Source organism: Scyliorhinus torazame, chromosome 6 (assembly GCF_047496885.1).
Source record: "Scyliorhinus torazame isolate Kashiwa2021f chromosome 6, sScyTor2.1, whole genome shotgun sequence".
NCBI classification, from domain to species: Eukaryota; Metazoa; Chordata; class Chondrichthyes; order Carcharhiniformes; family Scyliorhinidae; genus Scyliorhinus; species Scyliorhinus torazame.
The window spans coordinates 222968026-222992098 of NC_092712.1; the positions used below are offsets into that span (position 1 = coordinate 222968026).

Here is a 24073-nt window from a genome sequence, read left to right on the forward strand (position 1 = left end):
CACATGTGTTGTTTTACTCTGTACCTGCCTCCCAGCTCATACAAATACAAAGCACATTTGGCTTCCCCCATTGCCAATTTTATTTAGTAAGCTGTTGTCCTTGCCCTCTTGCCGCAATGTGAGCCACTGATATAAGATATTGATCCACTGGTTTTGGTGCATTTCTACTGTCCATGAATCACATTGTTAACGAGCTGCAGTTCCTTTTCAAAACTCATTAAGTGTTCTTGTTCCACCCCCCATATTTGTCACCCTTTAGTTAAAAAAAACAAAATGTTCCTCCTCCATTTCCAATTTTCTTTTGTAAATTTGTCCCCATATTCTTATTCTGTACATCGCAGAATTACATTATTTGGGTCCAATTTTTCTGGACCTTTGGTAATTTGTGTGGATTGACCTCTTTTGGTACTTTGCGGTACTTTGCTGAATTTGAGATTGTCTGTAAATTTGGACAAAGCTTACCTGCAAATTACCATAAAAATTACAACTGGACCCAACCCAAACTTTGTGACAATCAATTTGTAACTGGTTGGTGTTATAATTGGACAGGAAGATCCCAGAATGGAACCCTGGCCCAAAAGACCGTAACAAATCCTTTTTTTTTGTAAGACATGGAGGAGCAGTCACATGACCGCTAATTGGTTGTAACAATAAGAACGCAGACGTTCATTGAACATGAAAATTGGATTATTATGCAATACTCCTTTATTCCTCCCATAGCTTAACAATTACACACAGGTTTTGGGGTTAACATGGCTTACAAAGTACATCTTAGGCTATAATTTATTATTTTTAAAAATAAATTTAGAGTACCCAATTTTCTTTTTCCAATTAAGGGGCAATTTGGCGTGGCCAATCCACCTAGCCTACACATCTTTGGGTTGTGGAGGCGAAACCCACACAAACACGGGGAGAATGTGCAAACGCCACACGGACAGTGACCCAGAGCCGGGATCGAACCTGGGACCTCGGCGCCGTGAAGCAGCAGGGCTAACCCACTGCATCACCGTGCTGCCCATCTTAAGCTATAATAGTCTCATTAACACACACACTTCCTTTTAAGGACAAAACATGACTGGTCAACTACAGACTCCACTCTGAAACCAAGTTATTGTCTGTGAATTCCTCCTCCGAATCCCCCCAGATGGAGAGTTTCCAAACTCTACTCCCAAAAACACGCTTTAAAATCTTCTCTCATAATAATGCGTTCCCTTAGTGTTTTGCATTCCAAAATCCAGTTCAGGTTTTACAAATAACTCTTTTAGCCCAAGCTTCCACTCTACTTTTAACAGCGAGCCCAGTTCAGGATTTTACACCACCCCCTTTTAGATTTCCCTTTTTCTTAACTGCTCATAAACAAACTCCGAGTTCTAGCCACCGATTTCCATTATTAGTTCAACTCCCGTTCCACAGGCTGTAGTAAAATCCCAAAAACCTGAAAATCACTTCAGATATATTTCTGGTCTCTCACGATCCGATGCCTTTTCAGCTCAGTGACATTACTGAACAGTTCTCTGTTCTGGTATCTTTAACTTCAGACTTCATGGAAACTTCTCTTCATTTCTATAGTTTCCTTAACAAGCTGCTTTTCGGGACTTCCGGTTGCGGCCATGCCTGAATAGGTCGCACGTTCGGCAGCTCCCGCCGGGAACGGACTTTAGGGCTCTCTAGTGGGGCCCCAACAGCACTTGTTCGACGGCTTCCAGTGTGGGAAGGTGACTGCAAGGTCCCCCCGACAGTGTATGGATTGGACCAGGAGTGGAGCGGTGAAAAATGGGATCTTGGAGCAGCAAAAAGTGAGAGGGAGAAAAAGCAAGATGGCGGCGAGTGGAGACCAAGCAGCATGGGCGCAGTGGTCGCAGGAGCAGCAGGAGTTTCTTAAACGCTGCTTTGAGGAGCTGAAGACCGAAATGCTGGCACCAATGAAGGCGGCGATTGAGAAGCTAGTGGAGACCCAGAGGGCCCAGGGGGCGGTGATCCGGGAGGTGCGGCAAAAAGCCTTGGCGAACGAGGATGAGATGTTGGGCCTGAGGGTGAAGGTGGAGGCACACGAGACGCTGCACAAGAGGTGGGCGGAAAGATTTGAGGACCTGGAGAATGGGTCGAGGAGGAAAAATCTTCGGATTCTGGGTGTCCCTGAAGGAGTTGAGGGGCCCGATACCGGGCCATATGTGAGCACGATGCTCAATTCGCTGATGGGCGCAGGAGCCTTCCCGAGCCCCCTGGAGCTAGATGGGGCTCATCGGGTCCTGGCAAGGACACCCAAGGCCAACGAGCTTTATGGATAGAGGGTGTGTCTTGAGATGGGCCAAGAAAGAGCGGAGCAGCAGGTGGGAGAACACGGAGATCCGAATCTACCAGGACTGGAGTGCAGAGGTGGCCAAGAAGAGAGCTGGTTTTGACTTCCGGGTGCGGCGATGACCAGCTGAGTCGCACGTTTTGGCAGCTCCCTGTGAAACGGACTTTTGGGCTCTTGATAGGAGCCCCAACGGCAATTTTAACGGCTGAAAACACCGTGCGGTAAACCAGGAGGGTGTTCCCCCTGGACACGGATGGAAAAAGGAGAGGAAAGTGGCCGGATTGCAGCGGATCCTTTGGAACAACGGCAAGGAAGGCAAGCAGAAACCAAGATGGCGTCGGAAGGTGGCAGTTTCATATGGGGCCCTGAACAACAAGAGTTTTTGAAACGCTGCGTGGAGGAGATAAAAAAGGAAATGAAGAAAGAGTTGTTGGCCCCGATATTACAGGCGATTGAAGGGCTGAAAGAGGAACAAAAGACACAGGAGCAGGAGCTTCGGGTCGTGAAGGCGAAAGCAGCAGAGAATGAAAACGACATACAGGGCCTGGTGGTGAAGTCGGAGATACAGGAGGCACACCGGAAACGATCTGTGGAGAGGTTGGAGGCACTGGAAAATAACGCAAGGAGGAACAACTTGAGGATTCTTGGCCTTCCTGAAGGTGTGGAGGGGGCGGACGTCGGGGCATATGTGAGCACGATGCTGCACTCGTTAATGGGAGTGGAGGCCCCGACGGGTCCGTTGGAGGTGGAGGGAGCATACCGAGTTATGGTGCGAGGATCGAGAGCAGGAGAAGCTCCCAGAGCCATAGTGGTGAGATTTCTCCGTTTTAAGGATAGAGAAATGGTCCTTAGATGGGCGAAGAAAACTCGGTGTAGTAAATGGGAGAACGCGGTGATCCGCGTCTATCAAGGTTGGAGTGCGGAGGTGGCGAGAAGGAGGGCGAGCTTTAATCGGGCCAAAGCGGTACTTCACAAAAAAAAGATAAAGTTTGGAATGCTGCAACCGGCAAGACTGTGGGTCACATATCAAGGGAGGCACCACTACTTTGAGACGGCGGATGAAGCGTGGACTTTTATTGTAGAAGAAAAATTGGAATGATTGGACTACGAAAATGAACGTTTGGACAAAGTGGTGGGACGAGTGGGGGGGGGGGGGGGGGGCGAAGAGGGATTGTATGATTAATCCTGCGGTATGGTAACTTTTCTTTCTCCCACAGGTGGTGATGGGGGGAGGTGGGGAGGGAGAGGAGATGGGGCGTTGGCCATGGGAGGCGGGGCCGAGGGAGAGGCGCGGGCTTGGTTCCCGCGCTATGATAATTATGGCGGGAATAGAGAAGCAGGAAGGAGGGGGCGCCGCACGGGGCGAGCCGTGATCACGGGGGGAAGCCGAGGTCAGCCAGAGTTTGCTGACTACTGGGAGCAACATGGGGGGAGTAATTACGCTAGCGGGGGGTCTAGCGGGGGGGGGGAGGGGGGAATTACTGGGTTGCTGCTGCTGGGGAAAGGGGGAGTGGGTACGGGAAAGGATGGGCGGGGGGGGGTACCGTCTGGGAGAAATACAGCCGCGTGGGAACTGGGCGAGAAGCTGGAAAAAGATGATGGCTAACCGGCAAGGGGGGGGGGGTGGGAAGCCCCCCAACTCGGCTGATCACGTGGAACGTGAGGGGGCTTAACGGGCCGATAAAGAGGGCACGAGTACTCGCACACCTTAAGAAACTTAAAGCAGATGTGGTCATGTTACAGGAAACGCACCTGAAACTGATGGATCAGGTTAGGTTGCGCAAAGGATGGGTGGGGCAGGTGTTCCATTCGGGGCTGGATGCGAAAAACAGGGGGGTGGCTATATTAGTGGGGAAGCGGGTAATGTTCGAGGCAAAGACTATAGTGGCGGATAACGGGGGCAGATACGTGATGGTGAGTGGCAAATTACAGGGAGAGATGGTGGTGTTGGTAAACGTGTATGCCCCGAATTGGGACGATGCCAATTTTATGAGGCGAATGCTAGGACGCATCCCAGACCTAGAGACCGGAAAGTTGATAATGGGGGGAGACTTTAACACGGTGTTGGAACCAAGGCTGGATAGGTCGAAGTCCAGGACTGGTAGGAGGCCGGCAGCAGCCAAGGTGCTTAAGGATTTTATGGAGCAGATGGGAGGGGTGGACCCGTGGAGATTCAGTAGACCTAGGAGTAAGGAGTTCTCGTTTTTCTCCTATGTCCATAAAGTCTATTCACGCATAGACTTTTTTGTGTTGGGTAGGGCATTGATCCTGAGGGTGAGGGGAACGGAATATACGGCTATAGCCATTTCGGATCATGCCCCACACTGGGTAGACTTGGAGATAGGGGAGGAAACAAGAGGGCGTCCACCCTGGAGAATGGACATGGGACTAATGGCGGATGAGGGTGTGTGCTTAAGGGTGAGGGGATGCATTGAAAAGTACTTGGAACTCAATGACAATGGGGAGGTTCAGGTGGGAGTGGTCTGGGAGGCGTTGAAGGCGGTGGTTAGGGGGGAGCTGATATCAATAAGGGCACATAAAGGGAAGCAGGAGAGTAAGGAACGGGAGCGGTTGTTGCAAGAACTTCTGAGGGTGGACAGACAGTATGCGGAAGCACCGGAGGAGGGACTGTATAGGGAAAGGCAAAGGCTGCATGTGGAATTTGACTTGCTGACCACAGGCACTGCAGAGGCACAATGGAGGAAGGCGCAGGGTGTACAGTATGAATATGGAGAGAAGGCGAGCAGATTGCTGGCACACCAATTGAGGAAAAGGGGAGCAGCGAGGGAAATAGGGGGGGGTGAGAGACGAAGATGGAGAGACGGAGCGGGGAGCAGAGAGAGTGAATGAAGTGTTTAAGACATTTTATAAAAATTGTATGAAGCTCAACCCCCGGATGGGAGGGAGAGAATGATGGAGTTTTTGGATCGGCTGGAAATTCCCAAGGTGGAAGAGCAGGAAAGGATGGGATTGGGAGCACAGATCACGGTAGAAGTGGTGAAAGGAATTAGGAACATGCAGACGGGAAAGGCCCCGGGACCGGACGGATTCCCAGTTGAATTTTACAGAAAATATTTGGACTTGCTCGCCCCGCTACTGACGAGGACCTTCAACGAGGCAAAGGAAAGGGGACAACTGCCCCCGACTATGTCAGAAGCAACGATATCGCTTCTTTTAAAGAAGGAAAAGGATCCGCTACAATGCGGGTCCTACAGACCAATCTCCCTCCTCAATGTAGATGCCAAGGTCTTGGCCAAGGTAATGGCAATGAGAATAGAGGAATGTGTCCCGGGGGTGGTTCATGAGGACCAAACTGGGTTTGTGAAGGGGAGACAGCTGAACGCGAACATACGGAGGTTGTTAGGGGTAATGATGATGGCCCCACCAGAGGGTGAAACGGAGATAGTAGTGGCGATGGATGCCGAGAAAGCATTTGATAGAGTGGAGTGGGATTATCTGTGGGAGGTGTTGAGGAGATTTGGGTTCGGAGAGGGGTATGTTAGATGGGTGCAGCTGTTGTATAGGGCCCCAGTGGCGAGTGTGGTCACGAATGGACGGGGATCGGCATATTTTCGGCTCCATAGAGGGACAAGGCAGGGATGTCCTCTGTCCCCATTACTGTTTGCACTGGCGATTGAGCCCCTGGCGATAGCGCTGAGAGGTTCCAAGGGATGGAGGGGAATACTTAGGGGAGGAGAAGAACACCGGGTATCTTTATATGCGGATGATCTGCTACTATATGTGGCGGATCCAGCGGAGGGGATGCCAGAAATAATGCGGATACTTGGGGAGTTTGGGGATTTTTCAGGGTATAAATTGAACATGGGGAAGAGTGAGCTGTTTGTGGTGCATCCAGGGGAGCAGAGTAGAGAAATAGAAGACCTACCGTTGAGGAAGGTAACAAGAGACTTTCGTTACCTGGGGATCCAGATAGCTAAGAATTGGGGCACATTGCACAGGCTAAATTTGACGCGGTTGGTGGAACAGATGGAGGAAGATTTCAAGAGATGGGATATGGTAGCATTGTCAATGGCAGGGAGGGTGCAGGCGGTTAAGATGGTGGTCCTCCCGAGATTCCTCTGTGTTTCAGTGTCTCCCGGTGGTGATCACGAAGGCTTTTTTCAAAAGGATAGAAAAGAGTATCATGGGTTTTGTTTGGGCCGGGAAGACTCCGAGAGTGAGGAAGGGATTCTTACAGCGTAGTAGGGATAGGGGGGGGCTGGCATTACCGAGCCTAAGTGAGTACTATTGGGCCGCTAATATTTCAATGGTGAGTAAGTGGATGGGAGAGGAGGAAGGAGCGGCGTGGAAGAGATTAGAGAGGGCGTCCTGTAGGGGGACCAGCCTGCAGGCTATGGTGACAGCCCCATTGCCGTTCTCACCAAGGAACTATATCACGAGTCCGGTGGTGGTAGCTACACTGAAGATTTGGGGACAGTGGAGACGACATAGGGGAAAGACCGGAGCACTGGGGGGGTCCCCGATAAGAAACAACCATAGGTTTGCCCCGGGGGGAATGGATGGGGGATATGGAATGTGGCAAAGAGCAGGTATAACGCAATTGAAAGATCTATTTGTGGATGGGAAGTTTGCGAGTCTGGGAGCGCTGACCGAGAAATATGGGTTGCCGCAAGGGAATGCATTCAGGTACATGTAATTGAGGGCTTTTGCGAGGCAACAGGTGAGGGAATTCCCGCAGCTCCCGACACAAGAGGTGCAGGACAGAGTCATCTCAAAGAAATGGGTGGGGGACGGTAAGATGTCGGATATATATAGGGAAATGAGAGACGAAGGGGAGACTATGATGGACGAACTAAAAGGGAAATGGGAAGAAGAGCTAGGGGAGGAGATTGAGGAGGGGATGTGGGCAGATGCCCTAAACAGGGTAAACTCGTCGTCCTCGTGCGCCAGGCTAAGCCTGATTCAGTTTAAGGTATTACACAGGGCACATATGACTGGAACACGGCTCAGTAAATTTTTTGGGGTGGAGGATAGGTGTGCGAGGTGCTCGAGAAGCCCAGCGAATCATACCCATATGTTTTGGTCATGCCCGGCACTACAGGGGTTTTGGATGGGGGTGACAAAGGTGCTTTCGAAAGTAGTAGGAGTCCGGGTCGAACCAAGCTGGGGGTTGGCTATATTTGGGGTTGCACAAGAGCCGGGAGTGCAGGAGGCGAAAGAGGCCGATGTTTTGGCCTTTGCGTCCCTAGTAGCCCGGCGCAGAATATTGCTAATGTGGAAAGAAGCCAAGCCCCCGGGGGTGGAGACCTGGATAAATGATATGGCGGGGTTCATAAAGTTAGAGCGGATTAAGTTCGTCCTAAGGGGGTCGGCTCAAGGGTTTACTAGGCGGTGGCAATCGTTCGTCGAATATCTTGCGGAAAGATAGATAGGGGAGAACAAAGAAGGCAGCAGCAGCGGCCCAGGACTTGGGGGGGGGGAGGGATTGGGGGGGGGGGGGGGAGGGATTGGGGGGGGGGGGAGGGATTGGGGGGGGGGGAGGGATTGGGGGGGGGGGAGGGATTGGGGGGGGGGGGAGGGATGGGGGGGGATTGGGGGGGGGGGGAGGAGGGATGGGGGGGTGTGGCCTGAGACAAGGCAGTTGCCAATTAGGGCTAGTTTTTTTTTTTTTGTTATTTAATATTTATTTATTTGTTGTTGTTTTTGTTTAAATTTAAAAAGGTCATTATTATCTGTATTGTTACAATGTTGTGTAAAGGATGCACAATGTACTGTGTTGGTTGACCAAAAATTTTCAATAAAATATTGTTTCAAAAAAAAAAAGAAGAGAGCTGGCTTTAATCGGGCCAAGGCGGTGCTCCATCGGAAGGGGGTGAAGTTCGGTACGCTGCAGCCAGCGCGATTATGGGTCACATTCCAAGATTGGCACCACTATTTCGAAACGCCTGAGGAGGCTTGGAGCTTCATACAGACTGAAAAGTTGGACTCAAATTGAGGGTCTGTGATTGTGGGGGGGGATGTCTGCTGTATATATGATTTTAACTACGTGTAGGGAATGTTCGCTTGGTTGGGTGCTGGATGGGGATGGGTGAAGGGATTTGATGGGGAGGCTTTGGGAAAGTGTGGGCGCCGGTGTTGGAGGGAGGGGAGGCCCGGGGATGGGGGAATTGAGATAAGGCCGCAAAGGAGCTGTGCCAGAGGGGGCGGGGCCGGCTCAGGAAAGCGCAGGCTTTTCCCGCGCTAGGGAAGGACAGCTGTGGGGGTCGGAGGAGCGCACACTGACTGAAGGGGAGGGGGGATTCCCACACTGGGGGGGGTCGATGGGAAGGTGGGAGAGGCCGGGGTCAGCAGGAGTCAGCTGACTTATGGGGGTATTATGGGGGGAGCAAAAGAGCGAGATAAGGATCGAGTTGGGGGGGGTGATATAGGGCTGCTGCTGCATTGGCCAATGGGGAACTGGAAATAGGAGAGGTGGTCGGGGCGGGGGTCCGCCATCTTGGGGACTGGAGGGTGCGGGAGGCGCGGGCACGTGACTGGCCTAGAAAAGGAGATGGCTAGTCGGCGGGGGGGGGGGGGGGTGAGAAGCCTCCCAATCCGGCTGATAACTTGGAATATGAGGTGCCTGAATGGGCCGGTTAAGAGGGCCCGAGTGTTCGTGCACTTAAAGGGACTGACGGCAGACGTGGTCATGCTTCAGGAGACCCATTTGAAGGTGGCAGACCAGGTCCGGTTGAGAAAGGGATGGGTAGGACAGGTATTCCATTCTGGGCTGGATGCGAAGAACAGAGCAATACTGGTGGGGAAGCGGGTGTTGTTTGAGGCCAAGAATACTGCAGTGGATAATGGAGGTTGATACGTGATGGTGAGCGGTAGGTTGCAGGGGGTGTGGGTGGTAGTGGTAAACGTATATTCCCCGGACTGGGCTGATGCAGGATTTATGAAGCACATGCTGGGTCAGATTCCGGACCTGGAGGCAGGAAGCTTGATAATGGGTGGGGATTTCAACACTGTGCTGGATCCAGCATTAGATCGCTCCAGATCCAAGACTGGGAAGAGGCTGGCTGCGGCCAAGGTGCTTAGGGGGTTTATGGACCAGATGGGGGGAGTGGATCCATGGAGGATTGCTAGGCCCTTGGCCAGGGAATTCTCATTCTTTTCCCATGTACATAGAACCTACTCCCGGATAGATTTTTTTGTTTTGAGTAGGGCACTAATCCCGAAAGTGGAAGAAACAGAGTATTCGGCCATAGCCATCTCAGAGCACGCCCCGCACTGGGTGGAGCTGGAGGTAGGAGAGGAGAGGGACCAGCGCCCGCTGTGGCGTCTGGATCTGGGATTACTGGCGGATGAGGAGGTGTGCGGGAGGGTGCGGGGTGCATTGAGAGATACTTGGAGGCCAATGATAACGGAGAGGTGCAGGTGGGGGTAGTCTGGGAGGCGTTGAAGGCGGTGGTCAGGGGAGAGTTAATCTCCATTAGGGCCCACAGGGAGAAGAGAGAGGGCAGGGAGAGGGAGAGGTTGGTGGGGGAGATCTTAAGGGTGGACAGGAGATAAGCAGAGGTCCCTGAGGAGGGGCTACCTAGGGAGCGGCGAAGCCTCTAGACGGAGTTTGACCTGTTGACCACAGGGAAAGCAGAGGCACAGTGGAGGAAAGCACAGGGGGCGACGTATGAGTATGGGGAGAAGGCGAGCCGGATGCTGGCACACCAGCTCCGTAAGAGGGTGGCAGCGAGGGAGATAGGTGGAGTTAAGGATAGTAGGGGGAATACGGTGCGGAGTGCGGTGAGAGTGAATGAGGTATTTAAGGACTTCTATGAGGAGCTGTACAGATCTGAGTCCCCAGCGGGGGAAGAGGGGATGCGATGATTTTTGGATCAACTGAGGTTCCCGAGGGTGGAGGAGCAGGAGGTGGCTGGTTTAGGGGCCCAATTGGGTTGGAGGAGCTGGTTAAAGGATTGGGGAATATGCAGGCGGGGAACGCCCCGGGGCCAGATGGGTTCCCGGTCGAGTTTTATAGGAAATATGTGGACCTGCTAGGCCCGTTGTTAGTGAGGACTTTCAATGAGGCAAGGGAGGGGGGGACCGTGCCCCCGACAATGTCCGGGGCGCTGATCTCGCTGATTCTGAAGCGGGAGAAGGACCCACTGCAATGTGGGTCGTATTGACGGATCTCGCTCCTCAATGTGGATGCTAAGTTGCTGGCAAATGTGCTGGCTACGAGAATTGAGGACTGTGTCCCTGGGGTGATCCATGAGGACCAGACGGTATTTGTAAAGTGCAGGCAGCTAAACACTAATGTGCGGAGGCTCCTCAACGTGATTATGATGCCATCGGTGGAGGGAGAGGCGGAGGTAGTGGCAGCTATGGACGCGGAGAAGGCCTTCGACCGGTTGGAGTGGGAGTATCTTTGGGAAGTGTTGCGGAGGTTTGGGTTCAAGGAGGGGTTTATCAGTTGGGTCAGGCTCCTATATAGAGCCCTGGTGGCGAGTGTGGCTACGAATCGGCGGAGGTCGGAGTACTTTCGGCTGTACCGAGGGACGAGGCAGGGGTGCCCCCTGTCCACCTTGTTGTTTGCATTGGCAATCGAGCCTTTGGCCATGGCACTAAGGGAGTCCAGGAAATGGAGGGGGTTGGTCCGAGGGGGAGAGGAACATCGGGTGTCGCTGTATGCGGATGACCTGTTGCTGTATGTGGCAAATCCAGTGGAGGGGATGGTGGAGGTCATGCGGATCCTAAGGGAGTTTGGGGACTTCTCGGGCTATAAGCTCAATGTAGGGAAAAGTGAGCTCTTTGTGGTGCATCCAGGGGACCAGGGAAGGGGGATAGACGACCTACCATTGAAGAGGGCGGAAAGGAACTTTCGGTACTTGGGGATCCAGGTGGCTGGGAGCTGGGGGGCCCTGCACAAGCTCAATTTGACGCGGTTGGTGGAGCAGATGGATGAGGATTTCAAAAGATGGGATGTGCTGCCACTCTTGCTAGCAGGCAGGGTACAGTCGGTTAAAATGATGGTCCTCCCGAGGTTTCTCTTTGTGTTCCAGTGCCTTCCCATTATGATTACCAAGGCCGTTTTTAAATGGGTAGGTAGGAGCATCATGGGTTTTGTGTGGGCAAATAAGACCCCGAGGGTAAAGAGGGTGTTTCTGGAGCGCAGCAGGGACAGGGAGGGGTGGCGCTGCCGAATCTGTGCGGTTTCTATTGGGCAGCCAACGTGGCGATGATCTGTAAGTGGGTAATAGAGGGAGAGGGGGCGGCGTGGAAGAGGTTGGAGATGGCGTCCTGCAGGGGCACAAGCCTGAGGGCGGTGGTGACTGCACCGCTGCCGCTCTCGCCGACAAGGTACACCACGAGTCCGGTGGTGGCGGCGACGTTGAAGATCTGGGGATGAAACCTATCAAACTGGGAGTGTAATTTACCTTGAGCTTCAATAACTTCCCCAAATGGACTGATTTGTGATTTTAAAATTTTTGGCCTAAATATATTCACAGAGGCTGGCATTTATTTTCTGAACAGATTTATGAACAGATTCTTAGCAGTTGAGAGATGTCTGTTCCTTCTCCAAACAGTAAAACATTTTGGCTGGATTTTGCAGTTGTAATGACAGGGAATTGTCAGCACTTGCTGTCATTACTTGTCTGAAACTGCTGGCAGTTTCTGGTGTCTGCATGTGTGCTATTAAGTGAGGAAATCCACAAGTTGCTGTCTCAGATTCCATGCTCCTCCAGAAGGTGTGTTTTTGAACCCTCTGCAACTGGCAATTAGTTAGAATTCAGTGACAAGAACTTTCCTTTTATGTTGTAATATCACAGTTCAAAAACAGTTAAGCCTTGTTACTGAGATATAACTGGATTTTTAATGGCATGCCTAGTCATAACTGCTGTTGTACAATGTGTATGGCCCTGGAAAACTAATTTATATTAGCATATGTTAAAAGTTTCTATTGACAGTTCAATATTTTTATAACCTCTTTTAAAGTTCGACACTTCTGCTTCTAATATGCATTTCCTAATCTTTATTTTGCTTTCTGTAAAATTTATTAAAAATGAAGGATAATCAGTGCTGCTCCCAGGTTTGTTGACTGTAAACATATTTAAATGTGATTGGCTTGTTTACCCTGCATGATGGTGACTATTCTTGGAGATCCTTGATGTCAAAGTATAATTGAGAAAGGTGGGTATCTATGCCACACAGATTGCTACATCTCTGTGGGCAACTTTTTTCAGGTGAGTGGTAAGCACATTCCTTCATCAGTGACTGGTAAATCCAGGCCATTGAATGCTTTCTATTTCCCCTCATGCTTTTTACAACTTTGTTAGCAAGTTAACTGGCCGTACTACTTTTATTCTGTCTTTGACCTATTTCAAAGATTAATTCTTTTTGCACCTTCAGTTCTTTCCCTTTGAATTCCACTTTTCTTTCTGGGGCATTATCCCATTTTATCATTCCCGCCCAATCTCTTGTGCCCTAGAAATCAGCTTTAAATTTAAGCTTTTTAATTGGCTTCGTATTTGCAGACCCTGATTTTAATCATTCCATGCCTTCTTCGTGCCTTCAGTTGCCTGGGCTTGAGATTCTGGAATATGCTCCGTGCACCTTTTTTACCCCTCTCCCCCATTCCAAATGTGTCTGTTGGACCATGTTTCTGATAACCAGACTACATGTCCCGTCTTTCTTGGCGTCAAACTTTGTTTGATGCTCCGATGAAGGGCGTTGGGGCGTTTTACTGTGTTAACGATGCTATATGAAAAATATGCAGGGAAGTACTTGCAGATGAGAGGAGAAGTTGCACATTTTGAAAGAAAAGTGGTGGATGAATTGGAGTGAGATTGTGAGGTCCAAGAAGGCTCCCCTTTCTCATTACAGGTAAGCGAACGTGGCATGTGTCATGAAGGTTGGCTGACGTGGGTCCTGAAGGTCAGCCGATTGGCAAAAGTGGTTCCACATAATCTTAGAAACCCTACAGTGCAGAAGGAGGCCATTCGGCCATCGGGTCTGCAGTGGCACTCTGAAAGAGGACCCTACCGAGGCCAAAACCCCATACGATCCCGGTGACCTCACCTAGGGCTAATTTAGCATTGCCAACCCACTTAACCTGTACATCTTTGGACTGTGGGAGGAAATCCGAGGACCCAGAGGAAACCCATGCAGACACTAAGAGAAAGTGCAAACTCCACACACAGTCACCTGAGGTCAGAATCAAACCCAGGTCCATGGTGCTAGAGGCAGCAGTGCTAACCACGACACCACCATGCCGGCCCAGGGAAAAAAGTTTGAAAAAACTGATCAGTTGTCTCTGAAGACATTTGTATTTCTTCATTTTTACAGGGTGTTCTTTCATTTGACAGCTTGCCACTTGTCAAAACTAAGAATCCAGCAGCTGCATTATTTAATGGCACTTGCCTTTTCCAGTCACAACATTGTCATAACTCACTTTAGTAAACAACAGATATAACATAGGCTGCAGCATTCATGATGAACTGTAAAGGAGGCAGCACTATTTTTATTCACCTACATGCTTCTCGCCTCCAATCCATGGTTCATGCCTCCTCTGCTCTGCAGGTGTGGTTTTTAAAAAGGCTTCCAAAACAAGGCCACCGTGATCATTCTCGAAGTTCTGAAATCCCAGCACCATTCTGGAAGTAGGCAAGTCTAAATTGCAGCATGTCGGGTTCCTAACCCACCCATTCTCCTAATCCACTGAAAATAGTTGAAGATGGTAATGGAGGATGGAGTTCCGTCTTTGCCACTCAGCAACCATTCGTCTTCTAAATCCTAAACACAAAATCCTAGTCGATGCCACTCTTTTTTTTAAAAATGTTTTTATTTTCCATTTTACTTTTCCTTCAAAATTTACACCCCACCCACAGACAGTAAACGGTAACAAATACAAAATCAATCCCCTTAACAATAACAACGATCCCATCCTCCCACCACCCCAAACAACGACCCACCTGTCAATATATGTATCCAATAAAACAAACCCTCCCACGGTGGAAACAAACAACAAAAGAGAAAGAGAAAAAGGAGTCCGGGACCGCCCATGGTCACCATTAATCTATAGAGTCCACTCTCTTTCTCCCCCCCCCCACACACGCTTCCCACACTCAACGCCATCCAACCTCTGAAGTATTACCGTACATGATACCCAAGAGTTGTCCCCACCCCCTCTCTCTCCAACTCCTCCTGTCCACTGCCTCCTGTAAAACTCTTCTCTCTTCCCCCCCCCCCCCCCCAAAACCTCGGTTCCTTCCCCCCAACTTTCCACCCCGGCTAGACCATTCGGACCCTGTTCTGCCAGGCTCCGATGGCCACAGCCCCTCCCCCCACCTCACTCCCGTTCACTGGCCGGCTTATCCGGCCAGCGTGGAGGCCCCCGCCTGGGTCCCTTTCCCCCTTGCCCGGCCCTTGGAAAGCCCAGAAATCCCCTTTTAGCACACAAACCCCGCGTATCCACCTACACCCCAAAGAGCCCTCATTTCGAGTGAAAGTCCCATCACTTCCCTTGTCCAAATATATACAACATTGGCTCCTTTAGCCCATACACCCGCACGCAGCGAAACAAAAAAGAAGAAAATACAGTCCTGAGGTTACATCGGCACATGGCCATTTCTCAATTTCTCAGTTCTGCCACAGTCCTTCTGCCTTCGCAAGCTCCTCCGCTGCTTCCGCCGTTCCAAAATAAAAGTCCTTGAGCTTGTAAGTCACCCTCAGCTTCGTTGGATATACAATGGCGCACTACACCTTGCTAATGTACAGTGCCCTCTTCACCCGGTTGAAGGCAGCCCGCCTCCTTGCCAGCTCCACCGTAATGTATCTAGGTAGGTAGTGTTCTAACACTAAATCCAGCATTGCATTTTTTAATGCTTTCTTACCCTACTACTTCTTGCAAGTAGGAATTTGCAGGAAGGTATCCTCATTGTACGGCTCAAGTCGATATAGGAAATGCTTTATGAACCCAGTTGAACAATGTCACCATCAAAATGGAAATGAGGGGTGGCACGGTGGAACAATGGTTAGCACTGCTGCCTCATTGCGCCGAGGTCTCGGGTTCGATCCTGGCCCGGGTCACTGTCCATGTGGAGTTTGTACATTCTCCCCGTGTCTGCATGAATCTCACCCCCACAACCCAAAAAGATGTGTAGGTGAATTGGCAACGCTAAATTGCCCCTTAATTGGAATAAAAGAATTGGGTACTCTTTTTTAAAAATGAGGGTTAGTTCTGACCCTCTCCCAACAAACGCTCGTCATTTGCTTCAGTCTTCATGAAGTGAGTGCTTCTGCAAGAATCATGGTTAATAGCAAATGTATAGAAAATGTGTGTGAAAGGTTTGTATTAGATTGAGAGCTCCTGCAATTTTCTGCAAGGTCATTTTATATTTGCACTGTTTTATAAGGATATGAATCCAAGGTGCGTTACGCAGTTATACAAATATATTAACCTTTTTTCCCAATTGGAAGAGCCTTGAGTAAATATTCTTCTTTTCATTTCCAGCGATACTTCTTTTTAGACAAGGGGATTATGAAGTACTCAAAATGTCAGCCTGATGTAAGTATAAAAGAAGAAGAATTGGAAGGATTTTTTGTTCTGTTGACCCAGCTGCAAGCTATATAGGATCATCTTTAAATTTACTCGTCTTTTTTAATTAAGTACAATAAAATTATTCAATAAAATGTACTCTTCTTTCTGATTATGGTTCCTTCTGATTATGGTTCTTAACTCCGAACTCAGGATATGCAATCTGGATAACAAAATGAATAACTCAAATAAAAGGAATGAACGGGTTCCCCTCTGGCACTTCAGAACATCTAGAATGCTCAACCATTCAAATGTGAGGTGATGCAGTGGTTAGCACTGCTGCCTCACAGCGCCGAGGTCCCAGGTTCTGTCCCAGCTCTGGGTCACTGTCCATGTGGAGTTTGCACATTCTCCCTGTGTTTGCATGGGTTTCACCCCCACAACCTACAAATGTGCAGGGTAGGTGGATTGGCCACGCTAAATTGCCCCTTAATTGTAAAAAATTAATTGGGTACTCTCAATTTATGAATAATAAAACAAAAAAAAAACGATTCAAATGTTGTCCAGGCTAACCTTTCCTCTTCCATCGAGTTCATCAGAAACATTTCTTCCTATTTTCTAACTTGCTGTACCTTTCACCTATCATCTCTGTGCTTCCTGACCTACACTGGCGATTGACCCACTTTGATTGTAAAACAGTGATCCCGATGTTCAATTCCCTCTATAGGTATGTCTTTGCCCTTCCTTTCTCATTGAACTCCTCCGATAACCTCCATGTGTATTCCCCAATTCTTCCTCCTCACAGTTGGTGGCAGTGCCTTTAGCAGTCTTGTGCTATGGAATTTACCTCTCAATATCTCTCTCCTCCTCCAAGCCTCTCCTCGAAACCTTACTGATCAACCAAGCTTAATGTCCTATTGCTTCCTCCTTTGATTTGGTGAAATATTTTGTTTCTGGCCCTCTGAAGTGCCTTTGCATGTAAAAGGAACTATATAAATGAAAATTGTTGAGAGTAAATTTTTGGCATTGTTCTGGAGATCAAATGGAGGTCTGCTAATGTCTGCAGAGGGTGAGTTTAAAAACTTTATTTTTTAGATTGAGAAAGGAAAGCTTCATGGATGTATTGATGTTGGGCTGTCTGTGATGTCGATAAAGAAGAAAACAAAATGCATTGATTTAGATACAGAAGAGCATATATATCATTTGAAGGTACACACAATATTCTGTTTGCTGGATCTATACTGACCACTTTTTTTCATTATGATAATTCAATACTTGAATGAAATGTTATCTTTGCTAGGTAAAATTCCAGGAGTCTTTTGATGATTGGGTAGGAAAGTTGCGTCATCACAGACTATACCGCCAGAATGAAATTGCCAAGTTTCCACATGATGTGACTAATCACTTCTTCACAATCTCATCTGTGGCAGACTCCTCGCCGAGCTCTTTGGACTCTCCTTCTTTCGGAAAGGTAACCCAATATCTACAATTTGGTTCAATCAAGTTTAAGAAATGAAAGAATAAAAATTAAAACGTGATTAATGCTCGGGATTACGGGGATAGAGCGGGGCAGTGGGCCTAGTTAGAATATTCTTGTGCAGGGTCGGTGCAGACTTGATTGGCTGAATGGCCTCCTTCTGCACTGTAAGGATTCTATGGAATGTTTACTCTCAAGTTTCAGCAGAAAATGCACAGCTCCACAGCACTTTGGATCCTGCGGGAAGATGTGATTTTGAAATTGTGAGCATATTGTTTTCCACGGTGCTTCATATAACTATCAGCTGAAAATTGACTGATTTTAGCCTTGTATATGGAATCAGATGTTGGACCTAACCTTTTGGGTCCTTGATTATAAATTTGCACTTGGTTGTACAAACTCCGAGATCCCCTATTCAGTGTTGAGTCTATGCTGAGTTGGCTGTTCTTAGCTGAGGCATCAGTTGGCCCCGAGAGCTTGTCTAGTAAAATGAAAAAACATAAATATCTAATTCTTAACTGCTAATTGTGTACATAGTGTTCAACAGATTCAAACTTGGCTGACTGTTTGATGTCTGAACATATAAGTTTAGAATTGTCACTTTGATTAAGGCCAAAGTATTATCATCATCCATGAACTGCCCCCTGCAAGAATTGGTGCCTCCAAAATGTCATTGTTGGATCAGCTAGTATCACTCTTGCCTGAGCAGGCGATGGATTCAAATTCTAATCCAGAAGTTTGAGTGCGTAATCTAAGCTGATGGGGTGTAGTGCTGAGTGAGTTCTTTGGTGATTCTGTCTTTCAAATGAGATGGCTCTGAAAATAAAGTCCCCTAGCATTATTTGGAGATAATTTCTTCTGATATCTTGCCTCATATTTATTCTTTAACCATATTTAACTTTTGTATTTGCAATATTTTTATTTAGTATTTAACATTTTATAAATAAAAAGGAAAGCACACCCCATCCCAAACAACCAATACAAAAGAAAAACCCACAACTCCCTCCCGAGCAGCTGATGGTGATCAACTCTTTGAAATACAGAATGAATGGCCGCCATCCTTGCCGAGCCGCTCAATCACCCCTCTGAAGGTGAACTTAACTTTGTCAAGATCTAGGTATTCCATTAATTCCCCCAGCCATACTGAGGCACAGGGTGGAGAAGCTGACTTCCATCCCAACAGCGAGTCGAAAGCTAAAACATCCACCCTATTCTGTAGCTCCGGCAGGTCTGACATCCCACATCTTGCCCTTAGGGGATTGGGCTCCAAATTTATTTGCAAGATTGGCAATGTGGTGCTGAACAACGAGCCCCAACACCTCTCCAGCTCAGAGCAAGACCAGAACATATGAATGTGATTGGCTGGGCCCCTCTCACATCACTCACACCTGTCCCCTACTCCCTCAAGCAATTGGCTCATCCTCGGCCTCGTTAAATGTGCCCTATGCGCCACCTTTAACTGAATCAATCCTAATCTCACACACAAAGTCGTGGCTTTCATCCTACACAACACTTCACACCACAACCCCTCTTCCAGCGCATTATCAACTCCTCCTATTTAGCTTCAACCCCCTCCAGCGGTGCCATATCCTCCTGCAGAATCCTCCCATAAATCCCCGATTACCCCCCTCCTCCAAGCCCGCCACCAACATCACACTCTGACAGTGAGGAGGGCGGCATCAGCGAGAGCATTGGAAAGAGTTTCCTTGCAAAGCCCCATATCTCCATATACCGGAAAGTATCTGACCATGGGATCTTAAGCTTTTCTGGCACCTCCTCCAAACTCTCAAATCGCTCCTGCAGAAATAAATCTCTCATTCCTACTACCCTTGTCCTCCCAGCCCCAGAATCTATCATCTAATCTTGCCGGCTCAAACAGGTGATTTGCACAAATCAGCGCCATCTTTGACACCACCCCAGCATAAAATGCTGCCGAAATTGACCCCAAATCTTCAGAGTCTCTACCACCACCAGATTGCCCGAATATTTCCCTGGGGAGAACGGAAGTGGTGCCGTCACCAGCACCTGCATGCCTGAGTCCTTGCAATAACCCAATTCCATCTTAACTCAAATTTCCTTTTGGGCCCCCATACCAGCCCAGTACCTTCTAGGCATTCGCTGCCTAGTAATAATAAATCAAATTCACCCAACCCCTCCAAAGCGCCGTTTTCCAAATTCTGGCTACCTTGTCCACCCAAATAAACTATATAATCAACTGCTCCATTCACAGAAAAATGCTTTCAACAAAAAGACCGGCAGGCACTGGAATAAAAATAAAAACAGTAGTACAATATTCATCTTTATCGATTGAACCCGGCCTGCCAACAGCAGAAGGAGGCTGTCCCACCTCTGCAAATCCGCCTTGACCTACTCACCAGGCTCTTGAAGTTCAATTTACGGAGCCGGGCCCAATCTTCAGCCACCTGCACCCCAGACACCTAAAGTGGGTGGTTGCCACATGAAATATCAACGCCCCCAAATCTGCATTCTTCCCCAGAAGAGAAACCGGAAAACACTCTCTCCTCTCCAAGTTCAGTTTGTATACAGAGCAAGCCCAAATTGGGATCAACAGCCCTCTTATATCTCCTACCATGGAGATGGAGTCCGAGATGTACAAAAGGTCATCGGCATATAGAAAATGCCTATGCTCCACCCCCTCTCCACACTATCAGTGGCAGCGTGGTAGTACAGTGGTTAGCATTGTTGCTTCACAGCGCCAAGGTCCCAGGTTCAATTCCCGGCTTCGGTCACTGTCTGTGCGGAGTCTGCACGTTCTTGTGTCTGCGAGGATTTCCTCCAGCTGCTCCGGTTTCTTTCCACAAGTCCCCAAAGACGTGCTGTTGGGTAAATTGGACATTCTGAATTCTCCCTCTGTGTATTTGAACAGGCGCCGGATTATGGCTACTGGGGGCTTTTCACAGTAACTTGCTTGCAGTGTTAATGTGAGCCTACTTGTGACAATAAAGATTATTATTATTATTAAAGATTATTATTATCCCCCTCCGCTTATCTGGCTGTCTCAGCACGATGGCTGAAGGCTCTCCTGCCAGCGCAGAGAGGAGGGGACACATAGAACATACAGTACAAAAGGAGACCATTTGGCCCATCGAGTCTGCACTGACCCACTTAAGCCCTCACTGCCACCCTATCCCCGTAACCCAATAACCCCTCCTAATCTTTTTGGTCACTAAGGGCAATTTATCATGGCCAATCCACCTAACCCACACATCTTTGGACTGTGGGAGGAAACCGGAGCACCCGGAGGAAACCCATGCAGACACGGGAGAATGTGCAGACTACACACAGACAGTGACCCAGTGGGGAATCGAACCTGGGACCCTGGCGCTGTGAAGCCACAGTGCTATCCACTTGTGCTACCATGCTGCTCTGTCTCGTCCCCTATGCAACTGGAAGTATCCTGAATTCAGATCATCTGTATGGACACTTGCCTTGGGCTCTCTATAAAGCAACTTAACCCATGAAACAAACTTGGGCCCTATCCCAAACTGTTCCAACACCGCAAACCAGTAACTTTCTCTCTTTCTCTCCCCCCCCCCCCCCCCCCCCCGATAACCACCTGCCCTTTGCAAACACTGTCTGGTCCTCCCCAACTGCTTGTGGGAGACACTCCTCACCTTGGCAAGAATCTGGGCATCCTAACTTAGTAGAGATATTGACTGGTTTGACCCGCATTCTACCGAGTCCTTATCTTTCTTCAGTACAACCGAAATGGAAGTGTACCACATCCTCAAACATCTCCAACAGCGGTACCAGCCGGTCCATAAACTTCTTATAAAATTCTACCGGGAACACATCAGCCCCTAGTGCCTTGCCTGTTTGCAATTTCCCTATGGCCGCCCGAACCTCCTCAATCCTCATTCAATATGGTAGATATATTTTAAACTGGTATTCCTTTTATAAATATGATTCTTAATGTATGCTCTAACATCACCTTTTATTGGTGAGCGGTAAAAGTATATTAACCAAAACAGTTAATGTATGCAGTTAAGTGATTCACTTGGATGAGTGCAAGCCAGCATTTTTTTGAAGATTGTACTTCAGGAGAGCTTTGTATTAATTGTATGGTGGACCCAATTTGTGTTCTGGAGGTGTATTTAATTAATTAATCTTGCCCTTCTGTTTATCATTGTTATGAGTGAGGTTGCGAGCTTAGTTTTACATGCTATTTGAGATTTAAACCTGATAAAGGAGCACTTTATGCAAAACAAGGCATTCCATTTAAGGTTCTGTGCAATGGTATTGGTACATTTGTCTGAGATGAACAGAAAAAAACCACCTTAATGTCCAGAATTACCTTCTGAAAATCAGGATGTCTGCTAAAAATGAGCTGCAATTATACTTTTCACTATCTCTGATGCAAGTAGCTTTTGATTTATCCAAATGTAAAATAAAATTGTGAAACACTGTTTAACATGGGAGCATGAAGTAAAGAATGCAGCACTTAAAACTAAAACTAGATAACTTTGTGATAGAGAGGAAGTATTCAGTTGGAATTACTTATAGCACTGCAATTTTATTTTCAACATTTGAGAAAGAAACTGCATCAAATAAGAGAAGCAATGTTTATTCATATTCGGGGCCTGTAATGCTCCATCTCTGCTTCACTATCCCAACCGTATCAGGTGTTTCTGCTTTCCCGGCTTATGGATAAAGTTATTTTCTTTTGCTTTTCTGACTTATGATCATTCATTTTGAACTTTTAGTCCATTCATTTCTTTACAACTTGGTGTATTTCAGCAGTTATCCAAAAGAACGTATGCAATAGGAATTGTAGGACATTACCTGGGTAACCACGGAGGCATCATCAACTTCACTTATTTCTTATAATGCACTAGTTAATATCGGTGGAAAAATACAATTTGGCTTTTCCAAAATAAACTATAGCAAACAACTGCTTATTATATCTCTCAGTCTATAATAGGATAAATTGAAACAACTAGAGACAAACTTCTGTAAATTTTTACAAATAATTGTCCTTTGTAAAATTTTAGAAGGAAATTGGAGTTGCACATTGAGTTCAATTACTAGCCTCTCCCCTGTGGGAGCTGGGATTGAATTCAGACTTGATGGCTGGGATGAAAGCCTCCTCAGCCAAAGATAATGGAACAACAATTTTTTTTGGTTTTTTAAAATAAATTTCGAGTACCCAATTATTATTTTTTTTCCAATTAAGGGGCAATTTAGCATGGCCAATCCACCTACCCTGCACATATTTTGGTTGTGGGAGTGAAACCCACACAGACATGGGGAGAACGTGCAAACTCCACACGGACAGTGACCGAGGGCCAGAATTCGAACCTGGGTCCTCTGCGCCGCAGTTCCAGTGCTAACCACTGCGCCACCGTGCTGCCCGAATGGAACAATTTTTAAACCCTGCTCCTGTTGATTAAAACAACAACCTTAATTCTGCACGAATTGGCAGCCTCACTCAGTTGCTATCGAAACCTGAGAAATTCCCATGATGCGCAGTAAAGAGGCTTTACTCTGAACCTAGATAATACTGTATCCCTTTGCAGACGGCTGCTGTAGACACAGATGTTGAAGAATGGAAGCTTCTACTTTAGGACCTGGGCACCCCTAATCCAATTTTATGTTGGAAAAATTGTGAATCTTTGAATCAAAATAGATGGTGCACATCCTGTTCCAGTCTTTGAGTCTCATTTAGAATTGTGAATTTGGAGCTTTTAACTTGATATTATTTTTTTTGCCTATTTCCAAACTTCAGACTGCTGCAGGAAAGTTTAATATTGGTGAATGTTGAGATAGCACTTTACAGTATTGTGTAAGTTTTAATGTACTTGGAGAGATGAAGTTCAGCTGCGACATATGACGGCTTTGTAAAGTACCTCTTATGGAATTAATTCAAATCCAGGATCAAAAGTAGATTTATAGGGTGGGAATTGGTCAGGATGGAATTTTCCTGCTTTTTGTTAAGGACATACCTGGGCAATTTTCATATCTTCCGGTCAATGTTTGAAATGAAATGAAATTAAAATCGCTTATTGTCACAAGTAGGATTCAAATGAAGTTACTGTGAAAAGTCCCTATCGTCACATTCCGGCGCCTGTTCGGGGAGGCTGGTACGGGAATTGAACCGTGCTGCTGGCCTGCCTTGGTCTGCTTTAAAAGCCAGTGATTTAGCCCAGTGTGCTAAACCAGCCCCTGTTTAGCACAGCTGTTGTAGCTGTACTGGAACAGCAGCTTAACTAGGGGCGTGGCAGGTTCTGGAGCATAAGTATTGTCGGGACCCATAGCGTTTGCAGTATCCAGTGCGTTTCTTGGTATCACGTGGAGTGAATCAAATTGTCTGAACATTGGCATCTGTGATGCAGGGGACCTCTGGAAGAGGCTAAGTTTGGATCATCCACTCGACACTTCTGACTATAGATTGCTGCGGGTGCCTTATCTTTTGCACTGATGTGCTGGGCTCCCCCATTATTGAGGTTGGGAATGTTTGTGGAGCCCCCTCCTCTAGTGAGTTCTTAAATTGTCCACTGGCATACATGGTTGGATGTGGCAGGACTGCAAAGCGTAGGTCTTGTCCGTTGGTTGTGAAACTGCTTAGCTTTGTATTATTTGCTGCTTGTGCAGTTTGGCACACAGGTAGTCCTGTGCTTTAGCTTCACCAGGTTTGGCACCTCATTTTTAGGTATGTCTGATTTTGTTTCTGGCATGTTAAGGAATGGGTTAAGAGACATTCCAATTAAATGTCTCATTTATGTTAAGTATCCAATAATTGACACTGATATGTAAAGACGCTTCAGATGGCCTTTGAGGCACGTGATGTGATGATATAGTT

At 47.7% G+C, this 24073-nt stretch overlaps 1 protein-coding gene across 9 annotated transcripts in view; it reads left to right on the forward strand.

The window, feature by feature from the left end:
• The window catches only part of osbpl3b (oxysterol binding protein-like 3b), a 263221-nt gene that overhangs the window by 76445 nt on the left and 162703 nt on the right, over positions 1 to 24073 (forward strand). For all 9 annotated transcript variants that reach the window (XM_072509457.1, XM_072509455.1, XM_072509461.1 and 6 more), the window contains 3 exons: positions 15753 to 15806; positions 16872 to 16985; positions 17077 to 17247. In XM_072509457.1, the coding sequence (XP_072365558.1) occupies positions 15753 to 15806; positions 16872 to 16985; positions 17077 to 17247 (339 nt within the window). The remainder of the gene's footprint in view (positions 1 to 15752; positions 15807 to 16871; positions 16986 to 17076; positions 17248 to 24073) is intronic.